We start from the raw sequence: 20,022 nt of genomic DNA on the forward strand, positions 1-20,022 counted from the left end.
CTTTACTCGCTGTTGAACCTGGAGTTTTTCCCATCATATTTGGTGAAGTACTTTAATTTGGTTTGAGCTTTCGCAGTACAGGTGTTTTTCTTCAAATAAATCCTTGAACTCTTTTTTGAATCGGATTAATTGTTGATGACTTAAATCGTTTTTTGGAATTTTCCCTTGACTAATTCAAAATGGCTGACCTTTCTCAAGTTCCCAAGTTCAGAAAATGTAATGCTAGGGACTGTCATAGGCGTCTTCCAAAGGCTTCTCTCGACCCTCACACTGTTTGTTCCAATTGTCGGGGTAAAACCTGTCAATTGGAAGATCGGTGTGAGGAATGCGTGGGCCTTTCGGAATTCGATTTTATCGAATTTGATAAATATACACGCAGACTAGAGAGAGATAGGGTAAGGAGAAGTTCTTCTAGGTCGGTAGATTTTTCCTCTCCACATGCCCCTGAACCTAATCCTTCCCCTGTAGTGGTTGTTCCTAACCCCCCTTCTAGCACTCAGGAACCGTCTATGCAAGACATGATGCGTGCTATTCATGCCTTGGGGGAGAGAGTTGAGGCCTTAGCAAGTGACCGAAATCAACTCATGGCGGACGTAAAGGAACTCAAGTGCCAAAGTGCCACGGCGGAAAGTGTTAAAGTGCCTAGTGTTTCTCAAAGTGTTGTGAACAGTGTTGCGCTTGAGGGTTCGTCTGTTCGTGCCTGTCGTCCACCTAGTCCGGGACCTCTTGCAAGCTCCCAAGCCCAGGGGAGAAGCAATGTCGTACGACTCATGGGTTCGAGAGGCCTTGATCAGCGAACAGACGTTCCCTCTATGGTATCAGGCGTATCTCTCCAAGATCGCCCCTACCAACGTAAGACGAGAGAGCCCATTTTTACCTCGTCGTCCGAAGGTGTTTCTCGTAAGAAACCTTGGACCAAGGTCTCCAGACCTTTAAAGCATAAGTCGGTCCCTTCAGGACAAGTCCAACGTCCCGGTTGTAGCCACTGGGACAGTTCGGACCCGTTGCCGTCATCTGATGACTGCTCGCCGCCTAAGAGAGGCAAAGTTGTGCCGTCTCATTCGCTTACCCCGTCTGTTACCGCACCTGCTTCCGTAGACCCTAAATGGGAGTTACTTCAAGACATGCAGTCCAAGCTTGCGTCCTTGATGGAGGACTACAATGCTGAGAAGGTTGCCGTTGAACCTACTGGCCATCAGCCATCCAAGCGGTCTGTTGTGCGTCCTGTTGACGTTGATGTAGCTTTCTCGCGTCAACCAGTAGGGGTAGTACCTCCACCGATGCGACCCAGTGTGGATTTCCAGCCGCACGTTGACGTTAGGCAACGCACTGATGTGATTGGTGACGTTCAGGACGTTCATCATCCATCAGAGTTGACTTGTTTTGACGCGGTGCGTCAACCTCCGCAACTCGGTATGGTGTTGACTGCACAACCCAGACGGTCTAAACAATCTCGGGTGGACGCTGTACGTCCTCGCGCACCTGTTATTGTTGACAGTTCCCAGACTGTTCAGCAGTTCCAGGACGCTGCGTCCGGCTCCGTCACGTATGCACCAGTGCGACCGGACTCTGCGAGTCAAACGTTGCCTACACCTTTGCCGTTTTCTCATCAGTTATCGGATGAGGAACTGTCAGATGAGGACGTTGCTGAACCACACCCTGATGATCAACCTTCAGAACTAGATGAGCCTAAAGCAGTTCAACCATCCTTGGACTTTAGAAAAGTCATGGCTGTTTTTAAAGAGTTGTTCCCTGATCATTTTATTTCTGTGGCTCCTCGTTCGCCGTCGTCAGAGTTTGTCTTAGGCGTTCCCACTACCATGCCTGCCTTTACTAAACTCGTTCTCTCTCGCTCATCCAAGAGAGCTTTACGGCTGTTAGGCGATTGGTTAGAGACCAAGAGGAGTTTAGGGAAGACAGCATTTGCCTTCCCCCCATCTAAACTCTCGTCTAGATCGAGCGTCTGGTATGCCACGGGAGAAGTTCTCGGCTTGGGAGTTCCTGCCTCTGCCCAGGGCGACTTCTCAAGTCTTGTAGACTCTACCCGCCGCCTTGCCATGAGACGCTCGAAGATTTGTTGGTCACCCTCGGACCTGGACCACCTTCTTAAAGGCATTTTTAGGGCGTTCGAAGTCTTTAACTTCCTGGACTGGTGTTTAGGAGCCCTGAGTAGGAAAATCTCTTCTGCAGATAAGGATGTTTCCTTACTCATTATGTCCTGCATGGACAAGGCTGTCCGTGATGGGTCCAACGAACTTGCCGCTTCATTCACGTCCGGAGTCCTGAAGAAAAGAGAGTCTCTGTGCTCTTTCCTGTCTGCTGGAGTGACGCCATGCCAAAGATCTGAGCTACTCTTTGCGCCCTTGTCTAAGTGCCTGTTTCCTGAAGTCTTGGTTAAGGAAATTGCCTTGTCTTTAGTGCAGAAGGACACCCACGATCTAGTTGCGTCCTCGGCTCGCAAAGCTCCCCCTTTGCCTGCCTTGTCTGCTAGACCTAGGATAGACACTCCAGCGTCTCGGTTTATCCCGCCCTTTCGTGGCAGAGCCTCCAGCAGGGGAGGTGCTCGTGCCGAAGGGAAGAGAGGGAAGAGAAAAGGATCCAAGTCCTCTAAGGGCAGAGTCTGACTGCCCGCAACTTCAGACAGCAGTAGGTGCCAGACTCAAGAACTTCTGGCAAGCCTGGGAGAAGAGAGGCGCAGATCAACAATCTGTGAGGTTGCTCAGAGAGGGGTACAAAATCCCTTTTGTACGCAAACCTCCTCTAGCGACGTCCCCCATCGATCTCTCTCCCAGGTACCGAGAGGAAGAAAAGAGACAAGCCCTGAAACTGGAAGTGTCTCTTTTGCTAGAGAAGGGAGCGGTGGTCAAAGTCTCGGACCTTCAATCACCAGGGTTTTACAACCGTCTCTTCCTAGTATCAAAGAAGACAGGAGGTTGGAGACTGGTGCTAGACGTCAGTGCTCTGAATGTCTTTGTCACAAAGACGAAGTTTACCATGGAGACCACAAAGTCAGTCCTAGCAGCGGTCAGAAAGGAAGACTGGATGGTCTCTCTAGACCTAAGGGACGCCTACTTCCACATCCCCATTCACTAAGACTCCCAACCTTTTCTGAGATTCGTCTTCGACGATGTGGTGTACCAGTTTCGGGCCCTGTGCTTTGGCCTAAGCACAGCTCCTCTCGTGTTTACGAGGCTTATGAGGAATGTGGCAAAATTCCTCCACTTATCGAACATCCGAGCCTCCCTTTATTTGGACGACTGGCTTCTCAGAGCCTCTTCCAGTCATCGCTGTCTGAAGGATCTCAATTGGACTCTAGATCTGACCAAGGAATTGGGACTCCTAGTCAACTTGGAAAAGTCACAGCTGGTCCCATCCCAAACTATTCTGTATTTAGGGATGGAGATTCACAGTCAAGTTTTTCGGGCTTTTCCGTCGGCCCCCAGAATAGATCAAGCCCTGCTCTCCATCCAGAAGATGCTGAAGAAAGAACGCTGCTCAGTCAGGCTGTGGATGAGTCTGGTAGGAACACTGTCATCCCTGGAGCAATTTGTCTCGCTAGGAAGGCTACACCTCCGTCCTCTTCAATTCCATCTGGCTTTTCACTGGAAAAAGGACAAGACGCTAGAAGCGGTCTCGATCCCGATTTCCGAAAAGATAAAGTCTTGTCTGACTTGGTGGAAGGACAATATCAGCCTACGAGAGGGTCTTCCCCTGGCAGTTCAGATACCCAACCACGTTCTCTTCTCGGACGCATCGGACTTGGGCTGGGGTGCGACGCTGGACGGTCGGAAATGCTCAGGTCTGTGGAACTCGAGTCAGAGGAGCATGCATATCAACAGCAAGGAGCTTTTGGCGGTTCATCTGGCCTTGATAAGCTTCGAGAATCTCCTTCGAGGCAAGGTGGTGGAGGTAAACTCGGACAACACCACAGCCTTGGCGTACATTTCCAAACAGGGAGGTACCCACTCACTGACTTTGTACGAGATCGCAAGGGACCTGCTCATCTGGTCAAAAGGTCAAGACATCTCCCTAGTAACGAGGTTCATCCAGGGCGACTTGAACGTCCTAGCAGATTGTCTCAGTCGGAAAGGTCAAGTAATTCCAACCGAATGGACCCTCCACAAGGATGTGTGCAAGAGACTTTGGGCGACTTGGGGTCAACCCACCATAGATCTCTTTGCAACCTCGCTGACCAAGAGGCTTCCAATCTATTGCTCTCCAGTCCCGGACCCAGCAGCAATACATATACAGTAGATGCCTTCCTCCTAGATTGGTCACATCTAGATCTTTACGCATTCCCACCATTCAAGATTGTCAACAAGGTACTGCAGAAATTCGCCTCTCACGAAGGGACAAGGTTGACGTTAGTTGCTCCCCTCTGGCCCGCGAGAGAATGGTTCACCGAGGTACTTCGATGGCTAGTAGACGTTCCCAGAAGTCTTCCTCTAAGAGTAGACCTTCTACGTCAGCCACACGTAAAGAAGGTACACCAAAGCCTCCACGCTCTTCGTCTGACTGCCTTCAGACTATCGAAAGACTCTCGAGAGCTAGAGGCTTTTCGAAGGAGGCAGCCAGTGCGATTGCTAGAGCAAGGAGAGCGTGTACCATTAGAGTCTACCAATCGAAGTGGGAAGTCTTCCGAGACTGGTGCAAGTCAGTTTCCGTATCCTCGACCAGTACCTCTGTAGCCCAAATAGCTGATTTTCTCTTATACCTGAGAAAAGTACGATCCCTTTCAGCTCCTACTATCAAGGGCTACAGAAGCATGTTGGCCTCGGTCTTCCGGCATAGAGGCTTTGATCTTTCCAACAATAAAGATCTGCAAGACCTCCTTAAGTCTTTCGAGACCTCTAAGGAGCGTCGTTTGGCTACTCCTGGGTGGAATTTAGACGTGGTCCTAAGATTCCTCATGTCAGACAGGTTTGAGCCTTTACAGTCAGCCTCCCTGAAAGATCTCACTCTTAAGACTCTTTTCCTGGTATGCTTAGCCTCGGCTAAAAGAGTCAGTGAGCTTCATGCCTTCAGCAAGAACATCGGGTTTTCGTCAGGAAAAGCTACTTGTTCGTTGCAGCTTGGTTTCCTAGCCAAAAATGAGCTACCTTCTCGTCCTTGGCCTAAATCTTTCGATATTCCTAGCTTATCGGAGATCGTAGGCAATGAACTAGAAAGACTCTTATGCCCTGTTAGAGCTCTTAAGTTCTATTTAGCTCGTACTAAACTTTTACGAGGCCAATCTGAAGCGTTATGGTGTTCGGTTAAGAAACCATCCTTGCCTATGTCAAAGAATGCTTTGTCATATTTTATCAGATTGTTAATACGAGAAGCTCATTCACACTTGAGTGAGGAAGACCGATCTTTGCTTAAGGTTAAGACGCACGAGGTTAGAGCTGTAGCAACTTCCGTGGCCTTTAAGCAAAATAGATCTCTGCAAAGTATCATGGACGCAACCTATTGGAGAAGCAAGTCAGTGTTCGCGTCATTTTACTTGAAAGATGTCCAGTCTCTTTACGAGAACTGCTACACACTGGGACCATTCGTAGCAGCGAGTGCAGTAGTGGGTGAGGGCTCAACCACTACAATTCCCTAATTCCATATCCTTTTAATCTGTCTCTTGAAATGTTTTAATGTTGTTTTTATGGGTTGTCCGGAAGGCTAAGAAGCCTTTCGCATCCTGGTTGATTTGGCGGGTGGTCAAAGTCATTTCTTGAGAGCGCCCAGATTAGGGGTTTGATGAGGTCCTGTTGTATGGGTTGCAGCCCTTGATACTTCAGCTCCTGGGGGTCTGTCAGCATCCTAAGAGGATCGCTGGGCTCCGTAAGGAAGACGTACTTAAGAGGCAGAGTAATCGTCTAAGTCGACTTCCTTACCAGGTACCTATTTATTTTGGTTTTGTTATATTGATAACTGGCAAAATGAAATAAAAACCTCTTAGCTTATACGATGTAAACATATTTAACTCTGGTCTCTACCCACCTCCTTGGGTGTGAATCAGCTATTATATATTCACCGGCTAAGTTAAATATTTAAAAATGATATTTTAATTATAAAATAAATTTTTGAATATACTTACCCGGTGAATATATAAATTAAACGACCCTCCCTTCCTCCCCAATAGAGACGCAGTGGGATGAGAAGAAATTGAGGTTTTGTTTACATCGAGAGTGGTATCTGGCCGACAGTTGGCGCTGGTGGGCACACCCGCAACCTGTATAGCGATCGCTGGCGAGTTTTTATGTATGTGTCTGTCGAGGAAAAGAGTTGCAGCTATCATATATTCACCGGGTAAGTATATTCAAAAATTTATTTTATAATTAAAATATCATTTTTCTAGTTTATATATGCAAGATTTGTTTTAATGTTGGAACTGTTCTTGAAATATTTTATTTTAATTGTTTATGACTTTTCATAGTTTATTCATTTCCTTATTTCCTTTTCTCCCTGGGCTATTTTTCCCTGTTGAAGCCCTGGGGCTTAAAGCATCCTGCTTTTCCAACTAATGATAATGGAGGTAAAATAGGATATAAAGCTGGAATAGCTTTGGTGATATTAAAAAAGATAGTAGTCATTAGTGATTTAATTTTTAAACAAATTTCTCTTAATATTCTGATGTTTATTAGATTTTTTGTAAAATACCAGAGGCAGTCTTTAACCAAGTTATTTTTTCTTTTTCAGCTGCCTGTAAGTATTTTTGAAAGTGTCCTTGATTTAGTAAATGGAACATCTACAATGTTACTGGTGGAATTGCAGTATACATTAGCAACAGAGGAAGCAGAGCGAATAGGTGTTGATCACGTGGCAAGAATGTCTTCGCATGACACTCAGGAAAGCTCTTTAGGTAAGATTGTCATCTTGATTTGGAAAGATGGACACCGGAAGTCATCACAGAAGGAAGTTTCTTTTCCTGGAACATTGTTATTTTATAGACTTGAGAGTTACAGAATAACGTATGGTAACATTATTTTCTTTTATACAAATCTTTTTTTTTTTTTTTATTTTAATGAAGCTCGGGTATCATTGAAAATTTAAAGTTCTTTTCTCCCTCATTCTTAACCACCTAGGATATAGTGGTACCGCACAACATCCGCGGTGTTATATGGTACTGAAATTAGCATAGTTTGGATTTGATCTCCTCATTGCTACATTTATTGTCACTGGTGCACATCCTTGTCTAACCATATTCCAGATTTTAGTATTTGGATAGTTTTTTTTTTATTGTTGTTATTATTATAGTGGTAGGTACCGCAAGTGTATTTGTGAATGTCTTCTGCTGGCCTTCAGATTTGTATGCATGTAATAAGTTGTTGTTAGATAAAGAATATGAGGGCGTTTGTTGGGTGTCGGGGGGGGGCAGCAGTGTATATTAAGTGTCAAGGGCAGTAATGCGAGTTAAACGATAACTTTTTAGAGTGTTAAGTCACCATATAACCTTAATGAAGACTGTCAAGCCAGTATCTGAACTGATTCTTGATTGGGACTTTATAGTACAGCAAACAAAAAGATGATTATAATCGAGAGAAGGTTAGGCTAATGGATTTGGTTAATGATGTTGGAGTTCGTATTCAGGGTAGTAGTGAAGTGTCTAAGGTTCGTAATGAGGTTTTATGGGGAAATTTTCAAACCCTTGTTTAGCTTCACCCAATGTTTTGCCTTGCAGTTCTTACATGCTGTTTGCCGAGCGTTCATGTAATACTTTAGTCAGTGCATTATTGTTGAATGCTTCCTGACAAGCTTTTATCGCTCAATTTGGTGTTCTGTATTTCCTTGTTGCAAAACCATCACCTTGCAGAAATTTCTAATTTCTACCTTATACGATCGGATTCAGAGATAGAAAAATGAAGAGGAATCCAGATACTTATATCCCTCTTTCAGCTTCTGGACAGTGTAGATAAGCAACCATACTGTGCCGTCAGTGATAGTGTGCCATTTTGTTATTACGTCTCTACTGAGATGTGCAGAGTTTTTTTCATATGCCTTTGGGAATATCTGCATCAAGCTAACAGACTGTTTTGATGGTACATTTTTATAAGCTAATAAACTGTTGCATCATGATAACGTTGGCAGTGGTCTTGGCTGCCAAGCACTGTAGTGGTATCAATGTAGGTGATGCATCTCTAAAGATGTAGTCTTTTGTAAAGAGTCATTAACCTTGTATATTTTGCACGGACACAATAGGTGTCTATGGTAGTAAACAAATGAGATGAGCATAGTGTTAAGGGGTGAATTCTTGTGAAATCAGGATAACAAGGTGATGATAATAATTTGAAGGTTGCTCAGACTGCTGAAACTTGTTGCAGATATACTCCTGGAGAAGATACTTCTGGCTCTAGAAGACCCATTATAAACCCCAGTTCTTGAGTATTTTATGAAGACAAAAGAGATGAAGGTACTGTGTTTAAGAAAATGGTTAAATCTGGTGCATTTGTATCTGAGGCTAGTTGAGTATATTACAAAGTATGGTGAAATTAATCAGGATATAGGGGAAAAGTGTAAGTACAAACAAGGAGACTGATCATAAGTTGTTTTTCCCTTAATGAGAAATCCTGAAGTGTACCTCGATTTTCTAAGAAAAGGACGGGAAGAGTGGGCTCCCTTCATCCCTACTGATAGCCCATGCACTCAGTCTATTGTGTGCCAAGCACCTGTACTACATACCGAGACACCTCATGGGATAGGTACCTTCTCGGTGCTTGCTGTCTGTTCCTCTTGTATGTGGAGAGAGATCTGTTGGAATCTCACCAGACTCCGTCTGATCAATCTTCTTGGACTTCAATGATGACTTCTTTAGAGCAGAAGTAGCAGTATTTGCAGGTTCAGCCCTAGGCACTCTTGCTTGGTACACGACCAAGCCCAGGGAGGAGGAGCATAAGCACCTATACTGCATGCCAATACTTCATCCAGGTGTGAGATGGTTTCATCCCACCTCGTATCTCTCTCCCCGTTAGAGAGAGAATTCGGTTGATAGACCCGATTGACAGTGCATCTGCTCAATTCGGTATAAGGCTTCAGGCACACGTGGGGAGAGATTGATCGGAGTCTGTGCATGCGACTCATTGATCAATCTTTATGGAATTTCATCCTTAATATCTTCTTGAAGTAGCATCATCTGAAGAATTAAAGAAAAATTATTGTCAGTTGGAAGAAAGAAAAATTATTGTCAGTTGGAAGAAATTTCTTTTTGCCTTCAACTGGGTTGTGCTTGTCTGTGACTACACTTTTACAAGGAAAGAAGCCAAAAGGGACAGCAATACTAGTTATTGCACCCTTTAGTTTATACCAGGGGTTAGGGGCAGAAGAATGGCAGTTCCCCTCCCCTTAAACACTTGGCAGTAGCTATACCTCCTCCTGCTAATGAAGCACTATCGATATCCAAGGAATGCCGCATTCATTAGGTTCACGTTGTCATAAGCCCATACTAACGAGTTGCTGTCATTCCACCCAACAGGAACAAGGATGATGTAGGTAATGGCAGGTTTTCATAGAAAATTGTCACATGTAGTCAGTCTGGAAAAAGGCTGCATACCTTTGATCTTCTCCTCCGAACACGACAGTCTGTCTTCTCATTTATCCCTCTTTTCTTATATAAAAAAAAACAAACTTAAAACAGGCTAAATTAGAGGCAGAAACTACATCTGTACTGCTTGCAGTTGAAATAGGAAGTGAGTGCAGGGCTGACTGTTGGGTGGGTGAGGTTTATTCCCCACCCCCAGTAACTACTACTACTACCTCATTAAAAGTTAAATGACTGTTTCCAGCAAAGCAAAATCGTGCTGCTATTAAAGGATGATTATGTCCGATAGGAACATAATTAGTTTTATGAAAATTGCTTTTTTACAGCTTTTAGTTTAATGATATACAGTACAGTATTGTTTTGTTGTTGCACATTTTATTGTTTTTTTTTATGAAATGCTATATGATAGGAGTGTCTTTCGCTTTGACTCGAGTACTATAGACATTGTGTACCACAGATTTTATGTATTTTTCCTTGGGTTTAATTAAAATTCCTAAGCTATTTTTGGAAAGTATGTATGTTTCCTTTACTAAAATACCGTACTGTATTTGTTTATAAATTAGTTGAATAAGGATAAAAGTTCTTGCCCAAAAACTTTCTCAAAAATTTGTATTTTTAAATTGTTAAATTGAGGAAATTGGCAGATGAAGATTCCACGATTGGAATATTTTTTTTGATTACCTGTAGCCAAATGAAACCTCTAATGCCAGATGTATTTTATTCCAGTTGCTGAAAACCTTCAGGCCCAGCACAGTGCCATCAAGATGCTAGCTAGCCGTGTCAGGTTAATATCCGAATATGTACGAGCCAGCCAGCGTGGCGAAGTTGAATTCAATCATGAGATTCTTCGCCAGGTTAATGCCTTGGCACATCGGTTACCTGTTCTCAATAGTGATAAATTTAGGGGAGAATTTTATAATGTAAGTGATAAATTTTGTTGGGTTCACATTGCAATTTGATTACAGTATAGTTTGACGTGGCTATATAGTACTGTATAGTAATTGTACTTTAAATCAATGAGCCTTTATTCATATTTTAAATTAGTTCAGGAAATGTTTTTATTTTTCAGCAATGCAATGATGTGGCCCTCATGTCTTACTTGGGAACCATCACCAAATGCTGCAATACAATGAACAGGTTTATAAATCGATTCAATCTGCTACATGAAAGATTAGCTATGGGCAGAAGAATGCGTGGCCTCTTCTTCTGATGTGTATTGGTCTTTCACAGCAAGCTGCAAGAATCATTACGTCTTATGATTGCAGCACGTAGGTCATATGTGACTGTGCTCCTGTGCATTTAGAACATGGATGCAGTTTGGCTTAAGTTAATTATCAACTCATTGTGTAACTTTGTTTTCAAATCCTCAGCAATTAGTTGTATGACTGGTTTCAATATCCTTTTATCGTTTTGATTTCAAGCCTCATTTTCCAGAGATATTAAATATTGATAATAATCCTCTTGTTTTTTTTTTCTTAGCTATATTTTTTTTTTCTTTTACTTTTGATTGTGGTAACTCCCCTCATTGCAAATATCATACTTTCTGTATCATCTCTGATCCTGTAGTCGACTTCTTTACAACCCTGGGCACTTCTTCCATATTTGGCACTGATATAGATCTGCCAACCTTTTATTTACGAAGATATACCTACCCAACAAAAATATTTTTAAACTAAAATCGGTTTTGTAATATTTAGTACAAACCTGGGATCTTTAATAGAAATATACCTTCAGTAGAATTGGAATCGCAGTTTAAATATTTAACAAGGTAGTAGTACTGTATTAGTAGGTGTAAGAGTAACCATCACTTTGACTTTGGCCACTGGAGAGTTGACACACTTCTATGAGTCATCATCTGTCTTTTTCTTTCAGAGTAAATAAATGGTCTTGCAGATAGTAATGTTCGAAGGATATTGATGGAAGCAGCCAAGGATATGGAGTGTTTTCCTGAGAACTGGAATTGTATGACTTTCTGTGCTACCTGAATGGCAAAGGTAAAGGGCATTAACTATGCTCACCTGGACAATGCCTTAGAGATTGACCACATATAAATACATATGATTAGTAGCCAAACTCCCTCACCATCAAGGTAGGGCTAGAGCCATATACTCCCCAAAGCTTACATAAATTTCCCTATTCACAATCATTTCCTTGTACGATCATCTACGAGCATGATAGCTCAAAAGCACAAGCTTTATGACCCCTATCATTAGCGCACAATTGTACACTCATGAGCTTCAGGAACGTAATTGTCAACCTGCACAAGTATTACCAAACACAATCAGCTACATGTGTTGTGCCCCCACACACAAGTTTTACAAGCACGGTCACCACGCACATGATCTTTAGTAGTCTGTGTGTGACTAGCCCAACCAAGTAATGACATCCCTAAGCTGATCTCTCCCCATGTACGCGTGGGAGAGTGTCTCTACCTACCGGAAACATATCTGTTATGGAAGACAAGGGAGTCAAAGGGTCACGTATCAGAAATGATAGCTTCCCCGAGAATGTGTCCTGGCAGACTTTTCAGTTACTCTCAACGCTTACTGGACTCTTATGCGATTGAACAACGCGCCTTTTCTTTAGTGACTTTCCCATTGCAGAGCTACTGTCATCTATGTTCCAGCTTTTCTAGTAAATGTTATCAGTAGAAGAACCACCTTTGATTGTTATTGCTTCTATGGGCTACAAGATCTTCCCTGCACAAGCGCCAAGGTTTTCTCGTGCTGTTTCCCTTGTGTTTTGTTTTCACAAGAATGTTCTCTAGGCTTTTGTTTTCAGTTCAAAACTATAGCTTCAGACTGCCTATTGCCTCTAGCATACACGCTGACCTTTCTAGTACCTACTCGATCGAGACAAACTTCTTGGGTTTTCTCGACAATATGCTTGCCCTGTCTCCCTCAAGGTGGCGATTCTCTAAAACCGAGACAGTTTACCTCCTTTTGCCATGATTTTAGAATTGTGGTTATCACTCCTGCAAAACCAAGAACTTTTGGCTGGTAGCAATGTCTTCTGAAACTTCCTTCCTCATTTTGAAAGTCATTCTGCTCTGGCTACCACACCAGGGATTGCTTCAGGATTGTTGGAATCATCACTGGTAAACAGCCAGCGATTTCAATCCCTTCTGGTTTCTGTGGAATAGGAATCTTGGGTAGATCAGAGTTTGTTAGCTGAATGACGAGTTCTCCAAGATAGTTCCACTTGAACCCCACCTCCTGGGATCCTGCCATTCACAAACAAATCCAAGGAGCATTGGGCACACCTGGAATACATTGAAATCTCGGGGTTTATGGATGTAAAACATCTGCTTTTCAACCTAATTGAAGTTTATTTTCTTTTTTTAGTTGTGTTGAACAACTACCCCTTCATGACTTGTCTACAATCAAAGGGGTACTGATTCAAAGACACTTTGCGATTGGGCAAGCAGGTATGCAGCTGGGCAGTCAATAGTATGATAGACCTATTGACAATATCCATTTCAACTACCAGACTTGCTCAATCACCAGAGGCATGGAATAGGATCAGCCACACACCAAGTGGCATCTAGATTTTCTGGTGCTCCTCCTCTTGTGTACTGCTAGAACTCCCCTTCTTCTCTTAGTGGTATCATAGAAGAGATACTTGCTCTTCAAGAACAAAGTGCATTAACATGCCTGGGTTAGTAAATCAGCCATATTGGTTTTTTGGGCTTCCTCCCTCTGCAGGGAGTTGTCAAGTGTAAGAGCAAAATCACAAATTTTAAGTAATTTGTATTTGTTCCAACACGGAGTACTTACCTCGAACTTCTTTCTTAGGAGTATCTGGGATCTCCTCCCAACGGACCAGAATTTTGTGTAGTTTACCCTACTCCCATTTTCTATGCGGGGTAACCTCTGGCGGAGTGATACGCGCCATGAGGCGACCCGGGGTCACAGAGCATGCTTGCTCAGGTCTCAATCTCCAGTAAGTTTTCTGGTCGCGTCGCGATATCTCGATGCTCTCTCCTTATCCAGTGCGACCCTTTGTATCCCCGACCCCCTTTGTGTCTCACGTGGTCCCATTGTGTTCATTCCATACCCTTTCCTGCCCTTTCCCTCTGTGTTCGTCGTGTAGGGGCAGCTTATGTTCTCCTACAGCCACGTGTCCAGAGTGCGAGTCCTGGAACGAGGTACTGTACAGTGGGTGCACTACGGCACCAAGAAGAAGAAGGCGTCCAAGAGGTCACCTAGGAAGCCGAGCCTCTCCTTACCGCTTGCTTCTCCCGATGCCTCTTTGGATAGAGCTTCTCAGCCGCCTTCCCCTACCCAGAGTAGGGGACGAGGTAAGTCAGTTGCGGGGAAGAGGCCTATGGCTCTTCCCCAGGAGTCTGAGATTTCTGCTAGTGGGGATGTTTGTCGGTCCAGGCAAGTGGGGGGCCTGAGGGAGGGACGGGAGTGTGTTCGGAGTCCTGGTGCCAGTCTCTTCTAATGATCCTATGTGGGGAAAGGCTGCTGCAGCCTCTTCCCCCGCTTCATGGGCCTGTATTTCAGGTACGTCGGCAGCCGGGGGGAGACGCCGAGAAGGAGGACTCACCATCATTGGATCCCCTCGCATGGGCGCCGCCGAGGATGCCCTTCAGGTCGCCCATGAGACTGGAGGAAGAGTTCGAGGCGTGGTTCCCAAGCAAGAAGTTACCTCGCTCTCCCCCAGCTCCTTCAGCAACGCTCCCTCCCGTCTTCCTGGAGCCTTCGTCACCTACGGACCGACACTAGGAACCACCAGCGACGCGGGACGACTCGGACCCTTCAGTGCGGTCCTACAAATCTTCGGGCTCCTCTTTCGAGTCATACTCTATACTCTTTCTCCTCGGAGGATGGAGCGCCGAGGAACTAGTAGAGGAGGCGAGGGAGGTCCCGTTCCCGTTCCAGATCTCGCCATGCCAGGAGGCATGCTAGATCCCCCAGGAGGAGGCACAGAAGAAGCCGTTTCCCTAGGGAGGAATGGGAGCGTTTCGCCATCCCACGCAGCCACCTCCTGGGAGCTTCAGCAGTTCCGGATACCTCTGGCTGGCCCCCAAGGGCTCGTTCTCCCGCTCCGAAGTACGTCCCCTACAGCAGGTCCGAACGTCGGAGGAAATCCTCACTTCAGGCTCCGGCAGACAGGCATAAGTCCGCGAAGGTTCCGGCTCCATCCACCCGGTGGAGAGAGTCGCCCCTTCGGTCTGGCAGCCATGTCCCAGCCTCCAAGACTTCGACAAGCCGGCCTGAACGGGAAAGACAACCAGCAGCCACGAGGAAGCCCGCAGCAGCTTGGTCCTCCGTGGGAAGAGACAAGTCCAGGACGGAGGCCTCCGTCCCAGTGGCGATGCCCGTCCTCCATCCAGAACCGCCGAAGTTGTACCACGACAAAAGGGTGCCTCCACCCCAAGCGGGGCCCCCCATCGTAGGTGCACTTTCTCAGGCAGAGGAGCATCCGATGGAAGGCCTAGGAGATAGCGCGGAAGGCTCAGCGGACGATGCCTCCATGTACAGAAAAGTACTAGCCCTCATCAGACGCCACCACAGGCTAGACGAACCGAAGCCCGCGACGAATGAGGACTGACTCTCGGGCCTCAGCAGGTTGGTGGATACCCCTGTGCAGCAGAGGCCCTCACTGGCTGGCTCCCTAGAGCTCCTTCGCCATCCTCGCGGTACGTCTCCTCTAGCAGACCCGATTATCGACGGAAGTCATTGTTCCAGGTCTCGGTCGGTAGGCAGACCGCGAAAGTTCCGACTTCACCTGCCCAGTGGAGAGAGTCGCCTTTTCGGACTGGCAGCCTTGTCCCGGCCTCCGGTTCTTCGATGGCTCGCCCTGAACGAAGGAACCAACCAGCCAGCACGGGGAAGGCCGCAGCTCCATGGATCTCCGCAGGAGCTTCATCTGTCCAGGGGAGGCAGACATTGGCTCGACCCTGCAGCATGGCATCCATACCCGGTACCACGACAGCTCCATTCAGGCTTCGTGGTCAACCGCTGGTATGCCAGGGTACTCACACTCCACGGATTCCCCGGGAGGGGGTAGACCCATGACGGCTACCTCCGTCCCGGCCAGCCCCATCCAAGCATCGGAGGCGGCTGCTGACACACCCATGACGGCTACCTCCGTCCCGGCGGCTCCATGCGTGCCATCGTCCCGGCCAGCCCCTTCCAAGCATCGGAGGCAGCCGCTGACATGGAAGGGTACTTAAACCCCACGGATTTCCCCGGGAGGGGGTAGACCCATGACGGATTCCCCCGTCCCGACGGCTCCATCCGTGACGGAGGCAAAGTGGCTTTCCCCCTAGCGGGTTGAACAGAGCTCTTGCCGCTCCAGTGCCTGCCTCAGTGGCCACTTGAGAGGCCCCCCGCATCTTTGCCCAGTGTCTCTTCGGCTCCGTCCGCCTGTCGGATGTAGACGTTGGCACACGTAATCTTTACCTCGCCTTGCACCCCCCGTAGAGGAGCTTCGACTCCACAGTTAACCTTCAGACCGTCCTACTCGGGCTCCAGGAGAGGGCGTTCAGGCCGCGCCTCTCGAAGGAGGTAGGAGGGGAGGACCCCTACTCCGGCCGACGCCTCAAACGATCTTGGCAAGCATGGCGGGACCACGGAGCGTATCCGTGGACCGTAGCAGTACTGAAGGGGGGGTACAGGTTGCCCTTCCTAGCAGAACCCCCACCCCTGATCCCAGATCAACAGGCGGAGTGATTGGCACCCAAGGACCCCTTGAGAGTAGCAGCATTGCAGGAGGAAGTCTCGGCAATGCTGGCGAAAGGGGCAGTAGAACCAGTCAAGAACCCGGGTCCAGGGTTCTACAGCAGGCTCTTCCTGGTGGAGAAGGCGACAGGGGGCTGGAGACCGGTCATAGACCTCTCAGCCCCCATCAAATTCGTGTACAAGACCGACTTCAAGATGGACACTCCGAAGTCGGTCCTAGCGGCCTTGAGGGAGGAGGACTTCATGATGTCCGTAGACCTCAAAGACGCCTACTTCCAGGTCCCTGTCCATCACTCCAGTCCCCTGTCGCTTTCTCCACCAGAAAGAGCCTGCTGTAGAATCCTGAACCTGGGTTCTTGACTGGCTCCACTGCACCCTTCGCCAGCATTGCCGAGACTTCTTCCTGCAACGCTGCTACTCTCAAGGGGTCCTTGGGTGCCAACCACTCCGCCTGCTGATCTGGGATCAGAGGTGGGGGTTCCGGTAGTACAGCTACGGTCCACGGATCCGCTCCGTGGTCCCGCCATGCTTGCCAAGATCGTTTGAGGCATCCCCCCACCTGAGGTGTCGGCAGGAGTAGGGGGCCTCTCTTCCTACCTCCTTCGAGAGGCGCGGCATGAACGCCCTCTCCTGGAGCCCGAATAGGAAGGCCTGAAGGCTGCCTGCGAAGTCGGAGCTCCTCTACGGGTGGGCTGCGAAGGCTGGGGCCAGGCCGTAATCGAGGCCCTTCTGGGTTGGTTAGGTGAAGCGCAGGGAGGGAGAGAGACGTCGGAAGATGGTCTTCTATGGGCAGGTCTTCTTGTTGGAGGGGGTCTGGGTTCTCCCGCATCGTTGAGCTTCCTGACCCTCTCTACCGTCTCCTCCACCGCCTGCAGAGGGAACACTGACTCACCCCACAGGGGTAAGTTCCTAAGGGCCCTCGCTTCCCTGTCCGGAAGCCTCCTGACCAATTTGCTGAGAACCGTGTCCCTCTTGCTAGGAACCCAATTGGCTTCCTGTGAAAGGGACTGGTAGGACAGGAATTTGAGGGCCTTACCTCCTGAGCTAATCAGCTCCTTCAGCAGTGTTTGGTTCTCCGGAACTGAGAGGTTGTGCGAGGCCTGAATGCCCACCAGGGTGCAGGCCCACCAATCTAGCCACGACGAGACGTAGACCAGGTCCATGGCCAAATCCTCCATCATGGAGGTCTCCGATGGGGAGAAGCAAACTAGGGCGGCGGTCGCTTTCTCTTCCGCAGCCCCCTGACCTAGGATGGCGACTGCAGGTTCTACAGTACAGGGACCGGCACGGCGCCCTTCAGGGAGGTAGAACCTCTTCTGGGTCTTGAGGCCCTGGAGGAGCTTGGAGGCGCTCTGACTTTTGGGGGCGTCCGCATGGCTGGCCACTATCCTGTCAATATGAGCCATGCCCAGCCTAACGTCTCTCGCCAGGGGAAGCGCCAGTTAAGGTCTCTGCTGCACGGGGTATCAACCAACTTGCTGAGGCCCGAGAGCCGGTCTTCGTCTGTGGCGGGCTTCGGCTCGTCCAGCTTGTGGTGCCGTCTAATGAGAGCTATCACCTTCCTGTATGCCAAGACCTCGGCTGCTGAGCCCTCGGTGCAGTCTCCTAGGACCTCCGTCGAATGTTCCTTTGCCTGAAAAGGGGCACCCCCGACGGAGGGTGCCGCTTGAGGAGTCCTCATCTTCGTGTCGCGGCATACCCTCGGCGGTTCTGGATGGAGGACGGGCATCGCCGCTGCGACGGAGGCCTCTGTCCTGGTCTTGTCTCTCCCCACGGAGGACCAGGCTACTGCGAGCTTCCTCGTGGCTGCTGGAAGTCTCTCGCATTCCTGCCGGATCGTCGAAGACTTGGAGGCTGGGACACGGCTGCCAGGCCGAAGGGGCGACTCGCTCCGCTGGGAGGATGGAGCCGGAACCTTTGCGGACTTATGCCTGTCTCCTGGGGCCTGAAGTGGGGACTCCATTCGACGCTCAGGCCTGCTGCAGGGAACGTACTTCACTGTGGGAGAACAAGCCCTTGGGAGTCAGCCAGAGGTACCCGGACCTGCTGAAGCTCCCAGGAGTTGGCTGCGCGGGATGGCGACACTTACCCATTCCTCTCTAGGGGAGCGGCTCCTTCTGTACTTCCTCCTGGGGGATCTAGCATACCTCCTGGCGTGGCGAGATCTTGAGCGGGAACGGGACCGCCTCCTGCGGGACCTGTCTCGTCTTCTCCTTTGGTCCCTCGGGGCTCCTTCCTCCGAGGAGTAAGAGTAAGACTTGAATAAGGAGCCCGACGACCTGTAGGACCACACCGAAGGTTCCAAGTTGCCGGTGGCTCCAAGTGACGATCTGTAGGCGACGAGGGCTCCATGAAGACGGTCGGGAACGTTGCTGAAGGCGCTGGGGGAGAGCGAGGCAACTTCTTGCTGGGGAACCAGGCCTCGAACTCTTCCTCCAGCCTCATGGGCGATCTGAAGGGCATCCTTGGAGGTGCCTACGCGAGGGGATCCGACGGCGGCGGAGTCCTTCTCGGCGTCTCCCCCGGCTGTAGACATACCTGAAATACAGGCCCATGAAGTGGGGGAAGAGGCTGCAGCAGCCTTCCCCCACATAGGCTCATCGGAAGAGACGGGCCCTGCTGGCACCAGGACTCCGTCCTCTGAACACACTCCCGTCCCTCCCTCAGGCCACCCACTTGCCTGGACCGACACAACATCCCCAGTAGCAGGTATCTCAGACTCCTGGGGAAGAGCCATAGGCCTCTTCCCTGCAACTGACTTACCTCGTCACCTACTCTGGGTAGGGGAAGGCGGCTGAGAAGCCCTATCCAACGAAGCACCGGGAGAAGTAAGTGGCGAGGAGACGCTCGGCTTCCTAGGCTACCTCTTGGACGCCTTCTTCTTCTTGGTGCCATATCGCACCCACTGTACAGTACCTCGTTCGAGGACTCGCATTCCGGACACGTGGCTGTAAGGGAACACACGCTGCCCCTACACGATGAACACAAGGAGTACGGGTCGACTTCAGGCTTCGACAGGAAAGTGCCACACGATTTACCGGCCATAGGCCCGGGACGCTCCATCACGCAATAGTAAGGCACCGCGAGACACAGGAACACAGAGGGAAAGGGTAGTAAAGGTTAAGGAAAGAGCACAATGGGACCGCGTGAGACACAAAGGGGTCGGGAACACAAAGGGTTGCACTGGATCAGGAGAGCGTGTCGAGGTGTTAACGCGACGCGACCAGAACACTTACTGGAGATCGAGACCTGAGCAAGCATGCTCTCTGACCCCGGGTCGCCTCATGGCGCGTATCACTCCGCCAGAGGTTACCCCGCATAGAAAACGGGAGTAGGGTAAACTACATAAAATTCTGGTCGATTGGGGGGAGATCCCAGATACTCCTAAGAAAGTAGTTCGAGGTAAGTACTCCGTGTTGGAACAATCATATTTTAAAAGTATTTTGTATTTTTCCTAACCATACAAACATGCCTACCTCAACTAACCTGTAAGTCCCAGGTTAAGGTCAACGTGAAAGTTATGCGACGAGGCGGGTGGGTTGGGTTGGGTTCTACCCGCCACTACTACTACATAAAAGTTTAAATGGCTGTTCAAGTTTCACTCAAGTCAAACTGCTATTAAGGGTCATATGTTCGTATGGTTAGGAAAAATATAAATTACTTTTAAATTTTTTTATATTTCCATAAATACATCTAAAAATAGCAAGCTGTTTATTGGAAGTTTCTAACGAACATAATTGCAATAATGAAAAAGGAGGTTCATGTCTGAAAGGCCTACAAATTACCTACTCATTTTATCAGTGTCACTTATGTGACATGTTA

General features: G+C 48.3%; 1 protein-coding gene across 2 annotated transcripts in view; it reads left to right on the plus strand.

The window, feature by feature from the left end:
- CSN6 (COP9 signalosome subunit 6) overlaps positions 1-10,964 on the plus strand; it is a 72,033-nt gene extending 61,069 nt beyond the window's left edge. For both annotated transcript variants that reach the window (XM_068393714.1, XM_068393715.1), the window contains exons 6-8: positions 6,673-6,835; positions 10,235-10,428; positions 10,578-10,964. In XM_068393714.1, the coding sequence (XP_068249815.1) occupies positions 6,673-6,835; positions 10,235-10,428; positions 10,578-10,718 (498 nt within the window). In that variant the 3' untranslated portion in view covers positions 10,719-10,964. The remainder of the gene's footprint in view (positions 1-6,672; positions 6,836-10,234; positions 10,429-10,577) is intronic.
- The last annotated feature ends 9,058 nt before the right edge of the window (positions 10,965-20,022 follow it).

The sequence above is a fragment of the Palaemon carinicauda genome, chromosome 19 (genome assembly GCF_036898095.1).
Source record: "Palaemon carinicauda isolate YSFRI2023 chromosome 19, ASM3689809v2, whole genome shotgun sequence".
Classification (NCBI taxonomy): Eukaryota; Metazoa; Arthropoda; class Malacostraca; order Decapoda; family Palaemonidae; genus Palaemon; species Palaemon carinicauda.